At 37.9% G+C, this 18,464-nt stretch overlaps 2 protein-coding genes across 8 annotated transcripts in view; one reads left to right on the top strand and one right to left on the bottom strand.

Moving 5' to 3' along the window:
- Window positions 1–3,842, bottom strand: part of RABL3 (RAB, member of RAS oncogene family like 3) — a 31,171-nt gene extending 27,329 nt beyond the window's left edge. For both annotated transcript variants that reach the window (XR_009351114.1, XM_059163949.1), the window contains exon 1: window positions 3,782–3,842. Coding sequence is in view for 1 of the 2 variants with exons in the window: in XM_059163949.1 (XP_059019932.1) it covers window positions 3,782–3,827 (46 nt within the window). In the remaining variant the exon portion in view is untranslated. The remainder of the gene's footprint in view (window positions 1–3,781) is intronic.
- The window catches only part of GTF2E1 (general transcription factor IIE subunit 1), a 45,630-nt gene continuing 30,923 nt past the window's right edge, over window positions 3,758–18,464 (top strand). For 4 of the 6 annotated variants that reach the window (XR_009351113.1, XM_059163943.1, XM_059163948.1 and 1 more), the window contains exons 1-2: window positions 3,969–4,112; window positions 8,751–9,217. Coding sequence is in view for 5 of the 6 variants with exons in the window: in XM_059163943.1 (XP_059019926.1) it covers window positions 8,770–9,217 (448 nt within the window). In the remaining variant the exon portion in view is untranslated. The other 2 variants (XM_059163945.1, XM_059163944.1) reach the window with 2 other exon arrangements.

The raw sequence follows: 18,464 nt of genomic DNA, 5'->3' as shown, positions 1-18,464 counted from the left end.
TGTGCATTACTGTGTATGAACCTACAAGTTATGTTTATTATAAAAAGTTGTATTTAGAGACAATCTGGAAAGAATTTTTTTAAAAAAGAAAAAATTGCCTGAAGAGCCCCATGAGGAACATGTAAGTTTATTTAATACCACAAGCAGGGTTTCGCCAAAAGCACATTGTTACTATGAATACGCACATGGTGTACTTAAAAATACAATTTATGCCTTTGCTTGAATAGCTGGATCTATCTGGAATATCTTCCCCACCCTCCCCCTTCACTTCCCCCTCCTCATTGGCCTGGTGAATTAATCTTTCAAGACTCAGCATCTTTCTAGTTATAAAGTCCTTCTGAATTCCACAGAGATAGAACTAAGAACACCATCCACCATCCTCTGGGTCTCCACTGTACCCTGTACATTTTCCTACAAAGCACTGAAAACACATTATTACACTTCTTTGTTTAAGGTTTTATCCACTGTCTTTAAGTTCTTTGAGGGTTGGGACTGGGTTTTACTCATCATTTTTATCTCCAGTATTCAGAACAGGGCCTTAATTAGTATTTATTTAGTAGCCAAAATTTTCCATGTTATTACAGAATCTTCATAAACATTTTTAATGTCTCCACAGTAGTTCAGAGAGTAGACAACAATTTATATAACCATTCCCTCTCATTATTAGATATTTAGGGTGTTTCACATTTTTTGTTATGCTGAGAGGACTGTTTCAATTTTCATTTCAAATTCAAATTATTTCCTTAGTATACCTTACCAGAAGCAAAATTAGTATGTAAAAGGAAATGAACATTTCAACTTCTTAATATATGTTAACAACTTTCATCTGGTTACTCTGTTACCAGCCATACATATAAGCCTGCGTGTCCTGTTGCACCTCAACAGTGTGTATGTAGTTGCCTTTTCAACTGTGTTAATTTGACAAAAAAGTGACATCTTGCTTTAGTCTGAATTTCTTTACCTTCTGTTAAAGATCTACATTACAACTACTTTTGTTAATCAGTTATATTTCTTCTCTTATGAATTATCTGTTGATGTTCTCTGCCCATTTATCTAATGGCTTTTGGTGTTATCAATTTACATAACTTCTTTCTATATTAGCTGTCCCATGTAATTGAATCCAGTATTTCCCCAGGTTTCCTTTTAATTCTTTTTATATTTTTCAATACCGACATTTAAGATTTCTGAGTATTCAAATTTGGCTCTTTGTATCTACTGCACTGCATCTAATATCTGTGACCTTAGGACACACTGTTGATTTCCGTGTTTGTATATAGGGTGTTTATGATGGAGGCATGTATCTAAGAACTTAGTTATCAGTCTGATGCAAGCCTTGAACTTTCAGTTAAGCATAACCGTGTCAGTAAATGGATCTATGCAATAACACTGTATGGTTCTCCACGAATTAACTGCTGTGAATGGTAAGAATTGACTGACACTGGATAGACTGTCAAGAGTAAGAACAATGGAAGTGCCAGGAAAATTGGCTAACTATTAATTTCTTTAAGAATTTTGGGAGGTACTAATTCTGTCTTCACCAAACAACCAAATTAGATCAAAAGAATGCACTTGATTTGCATGGGGGAAAAAGGTCCTAAATAATTAAATAAATACCAGCTTCAAATATAGTTGTTGGTAATGTGCTAAGCTCATCCCCTGTCTCTGAAAGAACAAAAAGGGGAAAAAATATGTGTGTATTAGTGAGACTTTCAGGATTCCTTACTAAATCATCAAATATTTCTAGGGGATACAAAACACGTCTCTAAATTTCAAGTCATTTTTTTTTTTTAAGATTTTATTTACTTATTTGACACAGAGAGAGAGATCACAAGTAGGCATAAAGGCAGACAGAGAGGGGGAAGCAGGCTCCCTGCTGAGCAGAGAGCCCGATGCGGGGCTCAATCCCAGGACCCTCAGACCATGACCTGAGTTGAAGGCAGAGCCACCCAGGTGCCCCTCAAGTCATCCTTTTATATATTTATGAACTCCTCAAAATTTCACAGGGGAAATAAGCCTTTATTCAAAAGCCAACTTTGAAGTTTAAATACAAAGGCAGATGAAGTGTAAAAAGTATATCCTTACCTGTCAGTAAATTAATGTTAAAAGGGAACTGATAAAAAGGTAATAACTGACAGCACACATACCTAACATCCATGAATGTGTGACAAGATCAATCAAGTGGGCATGACTATCTTCCATTTTACAGCTAAACTATAAGGAAAAAGAAAAGCTTACTAATTGCCTGATCACTTTTCCACATTTAATGCAGCAGCCAATTCAACCCTGTTATGTAATGCATTGATTCCACAGCCTCAGCACTTACTATAGTGCCTGCTGTGTAGCAGGTACTTAAGTAATTTTGTGAAAAAGAAAAAGTCGACTAGTTCCAATAATATGTAACATCAAGGGCTTGTTAGATGTAATAGAAAAGCGAATTAAAAGTGAGAAAGAACACCACTTCAGGTACCATGACCCATTTTAGCGCTGGATTCCAGTCTCGAATTTTACTTGCTGATACTCTTGCCAAGTCCTTTTAGATCATCATTACTTTATTCATTTATATAAAACTGAGTGACTTCCTTAAAACAATTTCAGTACCACTTCAAGCTAAAGAACTGGAGTTGACAAATTGGATTATATTCATAGAATTTCATAATGCAACTTTCTTAACGGAATATTAAATAATGCTATCTATAAAATATTTTGCAATGCAAATAATCTTCAGGCAATGTGGAAATGTTCTTAATCTCCTCCTTTCCACAATTGTACGCAGTCTGTAAGGCTAGTTTTCAAGCTGTTTGGGGTATATTCTCTCCACCTTCAAGCCTCTGGTACAATGTCTCTGCTCACAGAACACATTCACAGGTCAACTCCAGAAAATCACATCTATGAAATGCAAGGTTAGCATTTATTCCAAGTTCTTAAAGAGCACAAAAGTGTAAGTTATGGTTAAAAAAAAAAAAAAAAAAAAAGGTAAACAGACAGGAGGAGGAAATACAGACTTCAATTTTAGTTCTCAAAAGTCCAAGGTGTCAAAAGAAGAGTTTTAACACTAGGATTAAACTGAGCTCAGCATTAAATCCCAGCTGTTTCATAATATGTCTTTATCTTGATTGCTCTTCCTTACAACCTAGCACATAATAGGTTTTCAATTAGGATTACAGAGAACAAAAAAATCAAGAAACCCAGTTGAGAGTAAAATAGGACTACCACCCAATATTTCATTTCATAATATGGTTCAGTGTTTTGAGTGCGTGGGCAGGTTCTGTCATTTACCTCTCTCCTCTTCACTTTTTCATCTGTAAAACGAGGTTAATAGGGCTGCTATCAGGTTAAAAGAATTGATATATGTAAAGCATTTTGAACAGTATCATTCTTAGTGCACGTTTGAATTCCTTAGTGATCAAAATCTCTTGAAGGCAGGGCCCCAACGTCACAGCGCCTGATACAATACTCAATGTCCGCATATCTTTTAAAACAAAGGAACTGAGAATACAAGCTAGCTAGACTGTGGTCGCCAGGGAGACCGACTTGGAAAGCTGCGAAGGCGGAGAAAGGCCGGGCCTCCGCGCGCACCCCCCCCCTCCCCAAACCCCGCGCGCAACGCCACCTTCCTCAAGTACAGAGAAGTCCTCTGGGAAGTGTAGTTTTTAGACCTTGAGAGGGCTTTCAGCAGTGGCCGGAGCCAGATTGTTGCAGGAGCGAAAAAATAGTGAAGGAAGAGGGTTATCGGATAACTCAAAAAGTATCAGGAGCCCTAAAGGTGGATTAAATCGCTCACCTGAGTCTCCCAATACCAGTACTTTCACCCGATCCAGGGACGCCATCTTGCTACTGCCTGGAGTTAACGCCTGTTCCGGGATGGTAGGCCAACCAGAGCTCGGTATGGAAGGGAAAACCTTCAACTTCATTGGCTAGTCAGGGCGTGACTGTCTTGATTGAAGGCCTCACTGTGCTGATTGGCCGGCGTGGTTAAAAAAGTGGTGAGGGGGTTCCAAAGCCGGTCGCAGGATTCAGGCGTTTTCTTTGTCGCACAAGTGGCGTGGCTCGTTTAAGCCGGTAGTTGAGGCGCTGAGGGCAGCTCTAGTGGGAGTGTTCGAGGATTCGTTTTGGTAAACCTTGTTACCTGTTCCTTGTTCTCGATTCCTCAGTCCCCGTCGCATTTCAGGATTTTCCTGTCTTTCCCCCTCTTTCTCTTTAGCTACCCGCCTCCCCTTAGCTGGTCTCTTGATTTGGTCCTCCAAAGAACCATTGACCCCGGAGCGGCCAGTGTGCGACCTCGGGTAGGACGGGCTTGGATGTGCCGAGTGTGGCCCCAGGACTCACCAGGCACATTCCGAGGGAATTTAGGGGCTCGGGGTCTGTCAGTGGGAAGGAGAGAACATTACTGAACCGAATTCTTGGAGGGCATCTGGTCCACAGGTTTTGTGGTGATATGCTGCTTTGTGTGTGAAGGTGTGGAAAATACCATGAAACATGGTAACTGAAAAATCACAGTTAGTCCTATAGGATCCAAGTTCTTCTAGAACTGGAATAGTGGTATACTGAAATCATCTAACTGGACTCCCGCATCTACTCCTTTTTCCTTTATTTCACATCCTGTAGTCAGCATAATCTTTTAAAATAGCGAATTTGAGCCTGTCACCTCCTGCTTAAAGCCATTTGAAGTTTAAGGTGAGGGTTTTCAGTAGCCTGTCTTTTTCTACTCTGGAAGCAGCAGTGAAGGAAGTGAACTGGGTGTGGGGGGAGGGCGGAAGCTGGCGGGGTGGGCATATTGGATGAACACGTGTTTAGGAGATTTAGGGAAAGTTTTATGAAAGTGCTTGATTAGCTTGGCTGGGTGTTGCGAAGTGGTGAACAAGAGAGAGACACGAAGAAAGTACAAATCTACTCACTTCAAGGAAGAAAGGGGAAGAGCTCTGTGTGAAAGGGGAACATTTTAAGCTACTAAGGAGAATCTGGGAAGGTCTCTCTGAGAAATGTCATTTTATATGTGAAGGTTGATTAGAAGGGAGTTTGAGCTTAGCTTTGTGGGCATAAAGAACAGCATGTGCTGTTTCTTTCAGGCCTGGTGATGGAGAAACCATGCGTGGCTCATGGAATTGAGAGAATAGCAGTGTGCCTGGAGATGAGGCTGACAAGGATAAACAGTGCAGAGAAAGCATTCATTTCACCTTTGTTTCTCCAATTCTGTGCCTGTGCCTGTCTAAATTTTTGTATGATGAGAAAACATGGTTCAAAAACAAAACCAACTTGCCTTTGGGGGTCTGGATGGGTAGGGAGGTGGGTGAGGCTAGGAGTTGACTGATGGACTCTTGAGTCTAAAAAGAAGAAGCAGAAGTTGGTGCTATAAGGTCATACTTCCAAAAGTTTGCAGAGACCATCCAGTCTCCTTCCGTGTTTAAAACTCAACTGCTCTCTTCAGCTTCAGGTTACTGTTTCGTGTGGGAACGCGGTCTCAATTTTTTCCTTAGATATTTCCAGTTTTCAAGCTTAAAATGGAAATTTATGTGAAATTTAACAGTTTTTCAATGTTGACAACTAATTCAGAAAATTTTCAAAATGTTTTTTGGGTCAAACAGTGTGACAGAGGCTGCTAGTTTGAGACCTCTGACTTTAGTAACATAACAAATCTAAAGACTGAGTAGGAGATTCATTGTAAGTGGGGAAGTAGAGGTCTGTAGAGGAGAGAACAAAATGGTCAGGAAGGATGATTTTAGAATTTAGAGATAAGCTGAACAGCTGCCTTCTTTGAGCTTCACTTTCTTTTGTTCAGCTACCTGCCGGACATCCTTATGGCCTTTTCTATTTCCTCAGAGACACAAACATCTAAAAGTGAATGCCTCATTTCTTACAAACCTCTTCCTTTTTCGGGTGTTAGCCCATTTTTCACAGTAGCAGTATTCTCTTCCTAGCTACACTGGCTCAAAGCAAATAGCTATATGTTATTATTTAATAATATTAAATATGTCATTGTTTAATGGGTGTAGTGTTTAACTTTTACAGGATGAAAAGAGTTATGGAGATGGGTGGTGGTGATTGTACAGCATTATGATTGTATTTAATACTACTGAACTGTGTACTTAAAAATGGTTAATTGATAAATTATACATTATTTGTATTTTACCAATAAAAAATATTATAAAAAAAGAAAAAACCCGAATTACTACTTAAAATTTTCCTACTCTGTTACTCCATTTCCAACATATTACCAGATTCTTTTAATTTTGTTTCTGTAATAAATTTCATTCATCCTGCCCTATCTTCCTTACTTTAGGTTTGGTTACTTTGGCTCCTAATACTTCTTTCAGTGCCTCCATCTTCAATACTTCAGTTCATTTCTCTTATTGTTCTTAAGAGTCACTTTCCTAATACAGGATCTTATTATCAATGCCAGTATTTAACGGTACTCTTAGGATTCCAGCCATGAAAGCAGAACACTTTACCTGAATTATCTCATTTAATCCGTACTTCAAATCTGTGAGGAAGGTGCTGTCAGTCACTTTTGTATATGAGGAAACTGAGGATTTTCCAGGGTCACAGTCTAGGAAATGGTGGAACTGGGATTCAAAACCCAGAACTATTGCCCTGCAGGGTGCCTCATAACACTCCCTTGCTCAAATCTTTAGGGCCCCCTCAGGTGTTTCAGGCAAAGGAAACAGGCGAAATGATAATGTGCATTGGCAGGACACGTAATAGCGACCCACCAAATTTGTCTGAAACAGTGGTCAGAGACTTTTCTGTGTATTGGAGTCACCTAAAGAGCTTTTAAAATAACATGATGCCGGGGTGCCTGGGTGGCTCCGTGAGTTAAAGCCTCTGCCTTTGGCTCAGGTCATGATCCCAGGGTTCTGGGATCGAGCCCCGCATTGGGAGCTCTGCTTGCCGGGGAGTCTGCTTCCCTTCCTCTCTCTCTCTGCCTGCCTCTCTGCCTACTTGTGATCTCTGTCTGTCAAATAAATAAATAAAACCTAAAAAAAAAACCAACAAAACATGATGCCTAGTCTGGCTCTCCCAGACCAGCTGAAACAGAATCTCTGGGAATGGGGCCCAGTATGGGTATTTTTAAATGCTCCCCAGATGATTCTGCTTTACAGCCGGGGTTGAAAATCACTGGTCTAGAAAATGGAATGTATGGGGTGGGAGGCCAGGGAGGCCAATATAACTGTAGGAAATAATACTGAAAAAGTAATTTATTTTGACATATGTGTGCCATATTTGGTCTTTTGGATATTTCAGAGGTTATGTGTTGTGTTCTGCCAATTGTTGACGTGGTAAAACAATCAAACAAAAAACTGGGATCAAGTACAATGTATAGGTCAAATTAGAAAGAAGAACAAAGTGTACCCTGTTGCTATGATGCTATTCCGGTGCTGAATCCAGGTACTTGCTCAGCATCCTTAAGTGCTAGGATGACAGGAAGGTCTAGGACCTCAGGATCTAGGTGCTGCTTTATCTCCTGATTGGTTGTTTAGGAATATCTTGATAGTATAGTACTGTGGATCTAAAAATATTCTAAAAAAGCTATTAAGTCTGATTTCATTGATAACCACTGATGATAAATAAAAGTTTCCTTAGAACCTAGTGGTAATAACAATATAATTCTCCACTGAAATAGTTCAGTGGGATGTCTCTGTTAAGAGTTTCTCTATAGTGTAGGGAAATTTCACTAGCTGTAGTGTGTGTCGGTAGCTTAGTCACTTCTAGTATGAGACATACTAAATCAGTATGGAAGATATCAACAAGTACTTCTAATAAGCATATTGGTTAATATTCTCATTTATTCACCACAGTGGCCTCATTTAGGTAATTGATATTATCCTTATTTCTCAGAGTAAAATGTAAAGTTGTTTAAGGGATTTGCTCAGGATCATATAGCTGCTAAAATGCAGGCTAACTGAATTCCAAAGCACAGGCTTTTTTTAAACAGCCACGTGAGTCTAGCCCATGCCAGTTTGAACTTGTAGAAGACAGTCTTCTGGGTCATGACAGGAGAATTGGGTGCAGTTAGCCTCTGCTTTGTCCTGCACGAAGGGATCCAATACTTAAGGGTATCTTGGGCTTTTTTTTTTTTTTTTAAATTTAAGGACTGTTTACTTAATTGGTCATCAGGTTTAACTTTGCAAGATTGGTAAAGCTATCTGGATCTAAGTGTTAATTTCTTTCAGATTTATAACAGTAATTTTGCCAAACACTCATCCAGGGATTACTTATGTGTTTATTGGCTTTTTGTGATTTTATTGTGAGAGCATGACTATGTAAAAGACCCTTAATAGATTTTGATAGAAAAATTTTACTCAAGAAATAAAGACACTTTAAGGATATGCTATCTGCTAAGTTTCTCAGGGGTTTACCGCATTCCCGAAGATCTACAGCATTAACGGTAGTGAGACCTCATTTATCTTTTTTTTTCCTCTTTCTGAAATAAAGTGGGCTTGATACAATATATCATTGCTATAGGTAGTAAGTTACTTTTTAGAATCAAGCACTGTAGATCATAAAAATTAACATTTAAGAAATACGTCAAGCTTTTTAAGTGTAATCCTTGTACTCTAGAGAAAAGTCTTATTCTCTGTTTTAACACTTAGACATTGTGAGTCTTTTAAAACAATACTTTGAGTACCTTTTGTGGCATTTCAAAGGTGGTAGCTGCCAGCTACCTAATGGGTTGATTATTCTAGATTTAAAACGATTACTATGTCCTTATGCTTAACTAATCTCTTTTTTTTCTGAATTTGGTTTATTTAAAGTTGAAGTTCACTGCTAAAGATGGCAGATCCTGATGTCCTCACCGAGGTTCCCGCAGCATTGAAGAGGTTAGCCAAGTATGTGATCCGGGGATTTTATGGCATTGAGCATGCTTTGGCCTTGGACATCTTGATCCGGAACCCCTGTGTCAAAGAGGAGGATATGCTGGAGCTGCTCAAGTTTGATCGGAAGCAACTTCGATCAGTTTTGAATAATTTAAAGGGAGACAAGTTCATCAAATGCAGAATGAGGGTAGAGACTGCTGCAGATGGGAAAACCACTCGCCATAACTACTACTTTATTAATTATCGCACTCTTGTTAATGTGGTAAAGTATAAATTGGACCACATGAGACGGAGGATTGAAACTGATGAGAGAGATTCCACCAACCGGGCTTCCTTCAAATGTCCTGTCTGTAGTAGTACTTTTACAGACTTAGAAGCTAATCAGCTCTTTGATCCCATGACAGGTGAGATTTTTACCAATTTATGAGTCTTTGAAGTGACTTAAAAATAAAATATGTATTGTTTTCCTTAAATTGATTCATCTAATTTTTAAACCAATCATGTAGATAATTATAAAGGTGAATGGATTAGTATAAGTCCACCTATGGTCATTTTTAGTCTTACTGTCATGTTTGACCACCATATTACTTTTAGAAGCTTTTTCACAGCCTTTCTCATTCACAAAGGAGTGTACCTTCCCACCCATGACCCTCCTACCTCTGCTCCCATTCCCACCCCTTATTTGCAGCCACAGCCTGATCTGAAGGGATGACTTCTCTACCACTTTGAAGTCATTCTGACATGTTTACTTTTAACTTCTTTGTTCAACAGTTATTTGAGTGCCTGCTTGTGCCAGTCACTGCCAGAAAGGTACAATACAGTGTATTTAAACACTTTGTTAGTGGAAGTACAAAGCGTTATTGGTAATCTGTAACTAGGGCATCTAATCTGCCTTTGGAGAAGGCCTCTGGAAGAAGTTAAGTAAGATTGAGAGCTAAAAGATAGGAGTTAGCCACATGAAATAAGATGGACAACTTTTCCAAGTTAACAAGTAGATATTTAGTCTCTTAGCCATTCATTAGTGGAAAATAATTGTCAACATCATCTATAATTGCTTCATTTAATTCAGTGCTTCAGTTTTAAGGATTTTTTTTCTTATCAACACAGGATTGTAAAACATGCATTTTCTAAAAGTGCAGTATGTCTAGTATTAATAGAAACTTTAAAGTGCTAGGCTGTTGTTTTGTTATTTGTAAACTGTAAAAGAGACTACAATTTTGCTAATGACTCAGTGTATCATTTTTGTAATATTTTCTAGAGGCAAAAATCTTTAGAGAGAGCCAATATTATAAAGTTAGATTGGGCCCCTTGTTATGGCAGGATTCGAGTGAACTTTGTAGTTCATAGATCTGCCTTTTAAAAAACAATCTGAAAAATGTAATTTAAACTTTCACACACGAAATGTTTTATTGCAAAAAAAGTTAATGATTTATGTATGTAGAATTTTCTAATTTTTGTATATGTTGTGTATTGTATATTTTAAAGACTTTTACAATTATTTTTTAATGGGAAATAATCCCAATACCAATTAAAGTTACTGACCTAAAGAGCTAGAAAAGCCTATGATTCTTATTTATTTTGAAGAGTCATTTTAGATGAAAGGTTATTTAAAGAATTCATGTCTGTATTAAATATTTAATTTGTCAGAACCTCACTGTTCACCTTAAAAGGGCTTAACTAGGAAGAGATCTTGGTTGTAAGAAAATTTTAACCATCCTGAGTAGAAGAATTGCTTGAGTTTGGTATAGTGGAATGTTGTAGAATATATCTGGAGAATAGACTAGAAAAGTATCATCATTTTGCCATTCACTCTAACAGATTTCTTTAACCCACTGAGCCACCCAGGTGCCCCCACTCTAACAGATTTCTTAAAGATTTTATTTATTTATTTGACAGAGAGAAATTACAAGTACACTGAGAGGCAGGCAGAGAGAGAGAGAGAGAGGGAAGCAGGCTCCCTGCTGAGCAGAGAGCCCGATGCGGGACTCGATCCCAGGACCCTGAGATCATGACCTGAGCCGAAGGCAGCGGCTTAACCCACTGAGCCACCCAGGCGCCCTAACAGATTTCTTAAAGGAACTCTGGGTTTTGGTTTTCTGATTCTCTGGGATGTTAGTATTACAGTGGTTGTCTTCACTCTTGACTACAGTGGAAAGTGTAATTCAGTCAGTCCCTCAGAGAGCGTAACCTAAAGTAATGTGCTTCTACTGCATTTATTCATTTGATTCTTACTTAATTTCATGAGACTTTGTAAAGGGAAATATTTCCACTAATAAATCAGTATTTAGGAGATGGATCCATGAAGCTCTTTGTGTTTTACATAGGATTATTGTCTGAATGAAACTAGTTGTCATCAACAGTTGGCCTGTATAGGAAGTGGCCTAATGCTGAAATATAGTCAAGATTATTTGAATCAAGGTTTTTGAATCACTGATCAGCCAACACTAAAAGTCAACTTAATTGTAATTTCTGTCCATACAGTGAAGCCTATGGTATCATGATTGAATATTCTTAGTCATTGGGAAACTTTGTTCTGAGAATATACCTGCCTTTTGATTATAATTTGGCTTTTCATTTGGACTTTGCCCTTAAGGAGAGAATGTACTGATTCAGTGATATCAGGCCCCAGTCTGTGTGTCCTTTCTGGTGTTTTTGTGTTTTCATTATTAATGCCTTGACACCATCCCTCGGTTATACATTCCCTTTAGAAATCTTGGTCTTTTTCTCTCTGTTCCCTTACTGTGCCCTCCCCTGCTATTTTAAAGAAGATGGGAAAAACGCATTTGGTATGTGTATCAGAGGAGAAAGAGGGAACTTTTTCTGCTGTAATCTTTATGCTGTCTTTAAATCGACAGAATTATAGTTTTCATTCTAAGCCCAGTCTGTACAAAGCTATTCTACTTCCTGGTTGTTATCGGAAATTGATATTTCTGACGAAATGATGGGGGCATTTGATGGGCATCTATCTTCATTTCCATTTCCAACAATTACTGGGTTGAACTGTGGTTTATCTTAGTAATTAGTGGGCATTCAGGAATTAGATTTAAAGCCTTCTAGACTTTGCTGTTAACCTGATAAAAAGTTTTTAACTCAAGCGTATGGCAGCTTTCTGCCACTGGACAAAGGGTACTGATGAGTGTCCAGAAATTCTGGGCAAAGGAAATTCTGAGTTCAGCAAGAATTGTTTTAACAGCATTAATTGACAGAAGCCAGTGATTTTTCTACTTCAGTTTGTAGCTTTTTCCTACCCCATCTCTTTTTTTTCTCTAAAGATTGTGGATTTTTTCCATACTTTCCATTTAGATTTTGCCATTGCTGTTCTTGGGTTGAACTCTCTCCAAATATTTTATGTTTGGTATGTGTGAGATAATAGAAAAACATATTGGTCTCCACCCCAGTTCCTTGCACAGAGCCCCTAAAACTCTTATAGTTTCCTAAGTGATAAGAGCACTCATAACCTCTTTTATTCTAATCCTTGACCCTGGCTTCTGAAACCCTTGTGAGAAGAGTATCTTCTGTTTTAATGAGGTCACTCTGGGTGGGTTCTTGGATGGCCCCTAGATGAAGGCTGGTCACCTGAGACTACGCCAAGACCAAGCTTAGAATTTTCAGCCCACCTTCTATTCTCTTGAGAAGGGAGAAGGGCTGAAAGTGGAGTTGAGTGATCATGCCTATTTGAGAAAGCTTCCATAAAAATCCCAATAGTATGGGATTCAGGGAGCTTCCAGGTTGGGGAACATGTGGAGGTTCAGGGGAGGCCGTACACTTGGAGAGGACATGGAAGCTCTGCACCCCTTCCTAAATAGTTGGCCCTACACATCTCTTCCATTTGGATATTCATCTGTATCCTTTATCAAACTGGTAAATGTAAGTAAATATATTCCTGAGTTCTGTGAGCTGCTCTAGCAAATCAGCTGAATCCCAGGAGAAGGTCTTTGGAACCTCCCATCTATAGTTTGTTGGTCAGAAGCACCCATGATAACCTGGGCTTGTGACTGGTTGCGGGGGCGGGGTGGGGCAGTCTTGTGGGACCAAGCCCTCAACTTGTGGAGTCTGATGCTATCTCCAAGTAGTCATAACTAAGTCGGACATTAGGACACCCAGCTGGTGTCACAGGGAATTGCAGGGGGTAAAATCGCCACATATTTGGTGGTCTGCAAAAACTGTTTTAATGAAATATGGGAGTTTTATGTAAACAAAACAAAGACCACATGACATGAAATGTCTCAGATCAGCAAAATAGCATCTTGTGGTTCATAAGTGCATGTTCTAGATTTAGCAAGCTTTGTGACCATGTAGGTAGACTTAGTATTTCTTCTACTTTGGTAGTCTTAACTGTGGGTGATTTAGTTAATGGCACTTATAAGTTAAATTCAGCAACATGCTTCCCCAAAAGGGGAAGTTCATATTCTTTTTTAGATGTCAAGGTTAGATGATATAGAAATAGCTTTATGTTTTTCATGTTTCATTTAAAAATTATGCAGCCATAATGCCAGAGAAAATTTTGAAAAGAGAAAAAAATTACCCACAGAACCATTATCCTTTTGCATATTACCTGTAATTAAAATCATAGCCAAAGATATTTTGTGATCTCTTGATTCCTTAATGTACCAAACTCTCCTGCTTTTATCTAGTGTTCAAAATATGTTTTAATAGGTGTGTGTGTATTTTTCCCCCCCTTAGTTTTCCTTTCTACCCTTTTTGGGCACTTTGATTTTATCTATTTTTTGTTGGTATAGATAATGATGCTTTGAACACTTCTGTGTATATAGCATTTTATTCCTGCTTAAGTTTCTCCTTAAGAATTCTCAGCAGTGGGAATAGTGGATGAAAGAATATAGTTTTATATTTCTTTAAAGGCATATATGATACTTAGTTTCATCCAGGGCTGTGGGGGAGATAAATTATTAGGTGTTTGATTTTGAAATAGTTTGGGAGCCCCATTACTGAATTTACCTAGAGACACAAGAATCCCATTTTATTTTATTTTATTATTATTATTATTTTAAGATTTTATTTATTTATTAGAGAGCTCATAAGCAGGGGGAGCATCAGGCAGAAGGTGAGGAAGAAGCAGAATCCCCACAGAACAGGGAGTCTAATGTGGGACTTGATCCCAGGACCCTGGGATCATGACCTGAACTGAAGGCAGATGCTTATCTAAAGTCACCCAGGCGTCCCTGAGAATCCCATTTTAAATAAACTTTTAAATTAGTTAAATAATAATTAAAAAAATGTCTTTTAACTAAGTATTTAATAAGATCTTAGGAATTTAGAGATTATTTTATCTAGTTTAACTCATCAACTGATGTCTGGGTGGGTACACTTACACATACCTGTGATTTGCTCTGGGGTTTGGAGGATCCTACAAAGTAATGAAGGTAGGGCTATATAGATTGCTAGGATGTTTACGATTGAATATTAAGAAAGAATATTCAGCTTGTTTTGTTTGGATCCATGGAAAAGACTTAGAGACAGATTTTAGGATTAGTATAAAAGAAGTCTTTAATAACTTACTGCAAAAGAAAATAAGTGTCTCATAAATAACTCTTCTTTTTTTTTTAGATTTAATTATTTATATATTTGAGAGAGAGCGAGTGAGTGTGAGCATGAGTGGGGGGAGAGGGAGAAGCAAGCTCCCCACTTAACCGGCAACCCGATGTAGGGCTTGATCCCAGAACCCTGGGATCATGACCCAAGCTGAAGGCAGATGCCAAATCGACTGAGCCACCCAGGTGCCTGCGTAAATGACTCTTAAAAAGAGCCACAATATTGTAACTCTTCCACTGCTTAGTTCTGAGTTACTTGGAAATTTCGTGTGAACTCCATATCTACTTGGGATATCATATATAAATTTGGGGTTAAATCACAGGAGTCCTTTCTTGCCTTGTGACTGCAGGTGAAACTTTTTGGTTTATAAGGTCAGTTTCTTAATCCCCATATCATGAAAATTCCTCAATTTCCTTAACCTAATATTTTTAAACTGTTAGGGTCCTGTGTTTGTGAGACTCTTAAAGACTTGTTAATGATATTTACATTCATATATCACACTCCTTTTTCATGTCTTCATCTCTTTCTACTTAGTATAGGAGATGTCTCATAAGCAGTATTTTCAATTCCTGAAATGCTAACAACACAACCACACACACAAAAATCTTTCTAGGATTATTTTGCTCATTTTGCTAATTTGGAATCTTGCCCAGGATGGATTCATTACAACATCATACTAGAAAGCTCAGAGGTGTGGATATGTTTTTTTGGGGCTGGGGGTGCTTATTAGAATAAATTAGAAAATAAAAAGAAGTTAGGGAAAGATTTTAAGGGACAAGTGCCTTCCCTCTTTTACCTGTCTAAAATCTTTAGGTCTGATGTTTTAAAAAATATTGTTGCTTTAATCTTGAGGATTTGAGGACTTTTTTTTTAAATAAATTTTTTTGTGTGTTTAATCCTTTCTGTATTTTGATGCTGATTACATAGAAGCTAATTTGTGAAAGGTTGCTTTTTAGTTTGATGCTTACATACAGTATTGTTTTGATTATTGTCTTTCAAATAGTTATATCAAAGCCACAGGGTTTTTATTTTTTTGTTTTTTGCCTGCTCAGTGCATGTTGAAATGGGTTCAATTTTGGCTTAATTTAGAGAACTTATTGCAGTCTTTAATTTTTACATAAGTACTATATTTCAGTTTGTTGTTTTGCTTCCCAGTCATAGTACATTTCTTCCTCTTTATAGTGAGATCCAGAATCTGGGAATGTTGTATGATTATACCAAATACAGATGTGTCCATTTAAGGGAAGACAGAAGCCAATTTTATTTGAGTTTTAGAGTGTGTCATTCACAAATACATTTGAGCCTTCTGAGTTGAAAAATTCATAAAAGGCTGCTTTTTTTTTTTTGCATGCAAACAGGTGAATATTTTACAGTCTTATGTGTTCTACAGTGAATTGTTAAAAGATAGTTTTTCAAATAACTTTATTACAGTGAAATAATTATAGGAAATATATTACTATGTTCTTGTCATGTCTGTTGATATTTTATAATAACAATTCCTTTTCCTGTATGTTTCCCCTTGCCAATTAAACTGAAGAAATTTGCTTTATGAAATAGTTTGGAAATTAGAATAAAAAGAGACTTTTGAGACTAGCATTTTAATATATAAGCCCCTGAATATTTTAAGTTATAAAAGTTATTACAAAGAACATGATGATGCTTTCAAAGAATAGACTAAGAATGACTATGTGACTTCTGAATATTAGTTAAGAGAGAGTTGAGTGATTTTGGAGGATTCAAATTAACATTTGTTTTCTTTCTGCTAAAAATACATAACTAATGTATTAAGGTAGATGTATTAAGGACTCAAATGGCAAACCTAGTTTTTCCACTCTGTGCTCTCCCACTCAACCTAGTTCCGGTTCTCACCGCTTTTCGTTGTATTAACAACTATTGTTTTGTGGTTATTCTTCCAGTTCTTCTATCTTATCTCTCCAACCCCACCTCACTGCACCCAAGCCCTTTTGAAGTCTAAGAAAGCAAAGTGATTTGTCATTAAATATGTTGTTGCTATATCAGCTTTAAATATTAAATTTTGATTAATTCTGATAGTATTGTCAGGGATTTTTAGGGTACTTAACTACAATTGAGTCCTTTTGCATAATCATTGTATTCAGTGCACATGTCATTTTCAGAAGTTTTGTTTTGTTTTGTTTCTTTAAGCAATAGCTGTGACAGTAAAGGGACGGTGTATTAGGATTCCAGAGTCTTAACTTTTAGTCTTGGGTTATGTTAGTAATTATCACCTTTGGTGAATCCTGTAATCATTCTAGGTCTTTTTTTAGCATGTGTAAAATGATAAGTTCAGTTTGTTCTATACCATATATGGTTTCTCTCAACTCTAATTTCAGAACACCCTTTGTTTTGGGAAATAGTAGATATTTTAGGCTAGGGTTTTATCACTGCTTTTAGAAGATGATGTTAGTCATTTGGGGTTAATTTGAAAGCCTTGGTTAGGAATTGAAACTCTTGGTTGTAGTAGTATTTATGTAGGAATTATGCTCTATTTAATTAGGCCATCTTCAGGAACACTTTGTGGCATAATGGAGAATAATATTTACAATTTTTTGTCAGTTTTATTTTCCCAAGATTCCAGTTCACTCCCTTTCCCCATGTATATGTAATGCATGAAATATTCAGTGAGAAGGGAAACAATGTCCAAATATGCTTCCTAAGGTATATTTGGTGGTTGGATTTATATAGTATGGTAAAATTAATCCCATATGTTAGTGATATGTCTTGAAATTTTATAGTTTCCTCTTTATCACATTAAAATCCTCAGAGTTCTAGTCCTAGTTACTTGGTTTTAACATGGAACTATCAATTGTCTTTTGTTTTATTTTGTTTTTCCTGAAGTTTTTGAGTGAGGGGAGTTTGTTCAGTTTTTTCACAGGATTGTCCAGGTAAGTTATTTTAGCCATTATCTCTTGCTTAGATTTTGCACTGTTCTCTTAACTAGCCTCCATGCTTTCACTCTTGCTGCCCATATGGACTGTTTGTCACAGTAGCCAGTGACCCTTCTTAAAAAGCACATTAGACTCTTTCACTCTTCTGTTCAAAACCCTCCAGAGGCCTCTCCCATCATTCAAAAAAGTCAAAGTCTTTAATAGAACCTATAAGGTCTTTTATCTGCCCCCAGTTTTGGAGAGAGTCTCTCTCTCTCTCTCTCGTGTTCTCTCCACAACCATTGTACTGGCCATCTTACTTTTGCCTTGCCCGCACCAAGCATATCTTCACTTAGTTGACTTTTTACATGCCTTGTCTTCTTGCCAAATATCTGACTCCATCAAGTCTCTTCTCACTTGCTTTATCAGAGGGGCCTTCCCCAAGTTTCTTGCACCATAGAGCATACCCCTTTCCATTGTGCTTCTTCTCCTTTATCCTCTTTTTCTTTATTGTACTTATCAACACCTGGTGTTATTTTTTTGTCTTGACTAATTCCCACTAGAAAGTAAGCTCTACAAAAACATCTCAGAAGATGATGGGTTAGACGTAGAAGGTGGGAAATTTTAGGACATCAGTTGCACTGTGCTAGTGAAGAGTCTGTGGACAAAAGGACGAGACCAATACAAAGCGAAGGTAAAGCAGGGCTTTATTTCGTGCCAAGCATCGAGAACCAAACCAATTAGCTGGGGCCGCCTCTTTCAGAGAGGGGACCCCTCCTAGCCTCACAGACTAACTTTTATAGAGCAAAGGCCATGTGGTTGAGCCTGGCCATACACAGGTGGCCAATGCGATTGCAACATAAAGAGAAAGCTGCACAGTCATACTAGGTCACACATGGGTGGCCAATTGAATTACAGTTCACCCCATAGTAGCTATTTGAACTAGCCTATCACCTTGGTCAGAATTGGCGCCCAAAAGGCCGGACCCACATCCTTTGTTAGTCAGGGAGATAGTATGGTGCTTTACTGATTGGATGTCTCTACCTGGCCTGACTGACTGGTCCTTGCATCTGGGCTCTGTTATCTCTCCCTGACCTGACATGTCCTGGTATATGGGCTCTTTTATCAGGGGCTGGTCGGCCATATTTTACTGGTTTCCCAGACTTGTTTCTAAGTAAGTTCCTTTGGCGGGGGTCGGGGCGTGGGGGGGATTGGC

This window comes from Mustela lutreola, chromosome 2, assembly GCF_030435805.1.
Source record: "Mustela lutreola isolate mMusLut2 chromosome 2, mMusLut2.pri, whole genome shotgun sequence".
Classification (NCBI taxonomy): Eukaryota; Metazoa; Chordata; class Mammalia; order Carnivora; family Mustelidae; genus Mustela; species Mustela lutreola.
The sequence above is the reverse complement of the archived record's forward strand: the minus strand, read 5'-3'. Positions and strand labels throughout refer to the sequence as shown.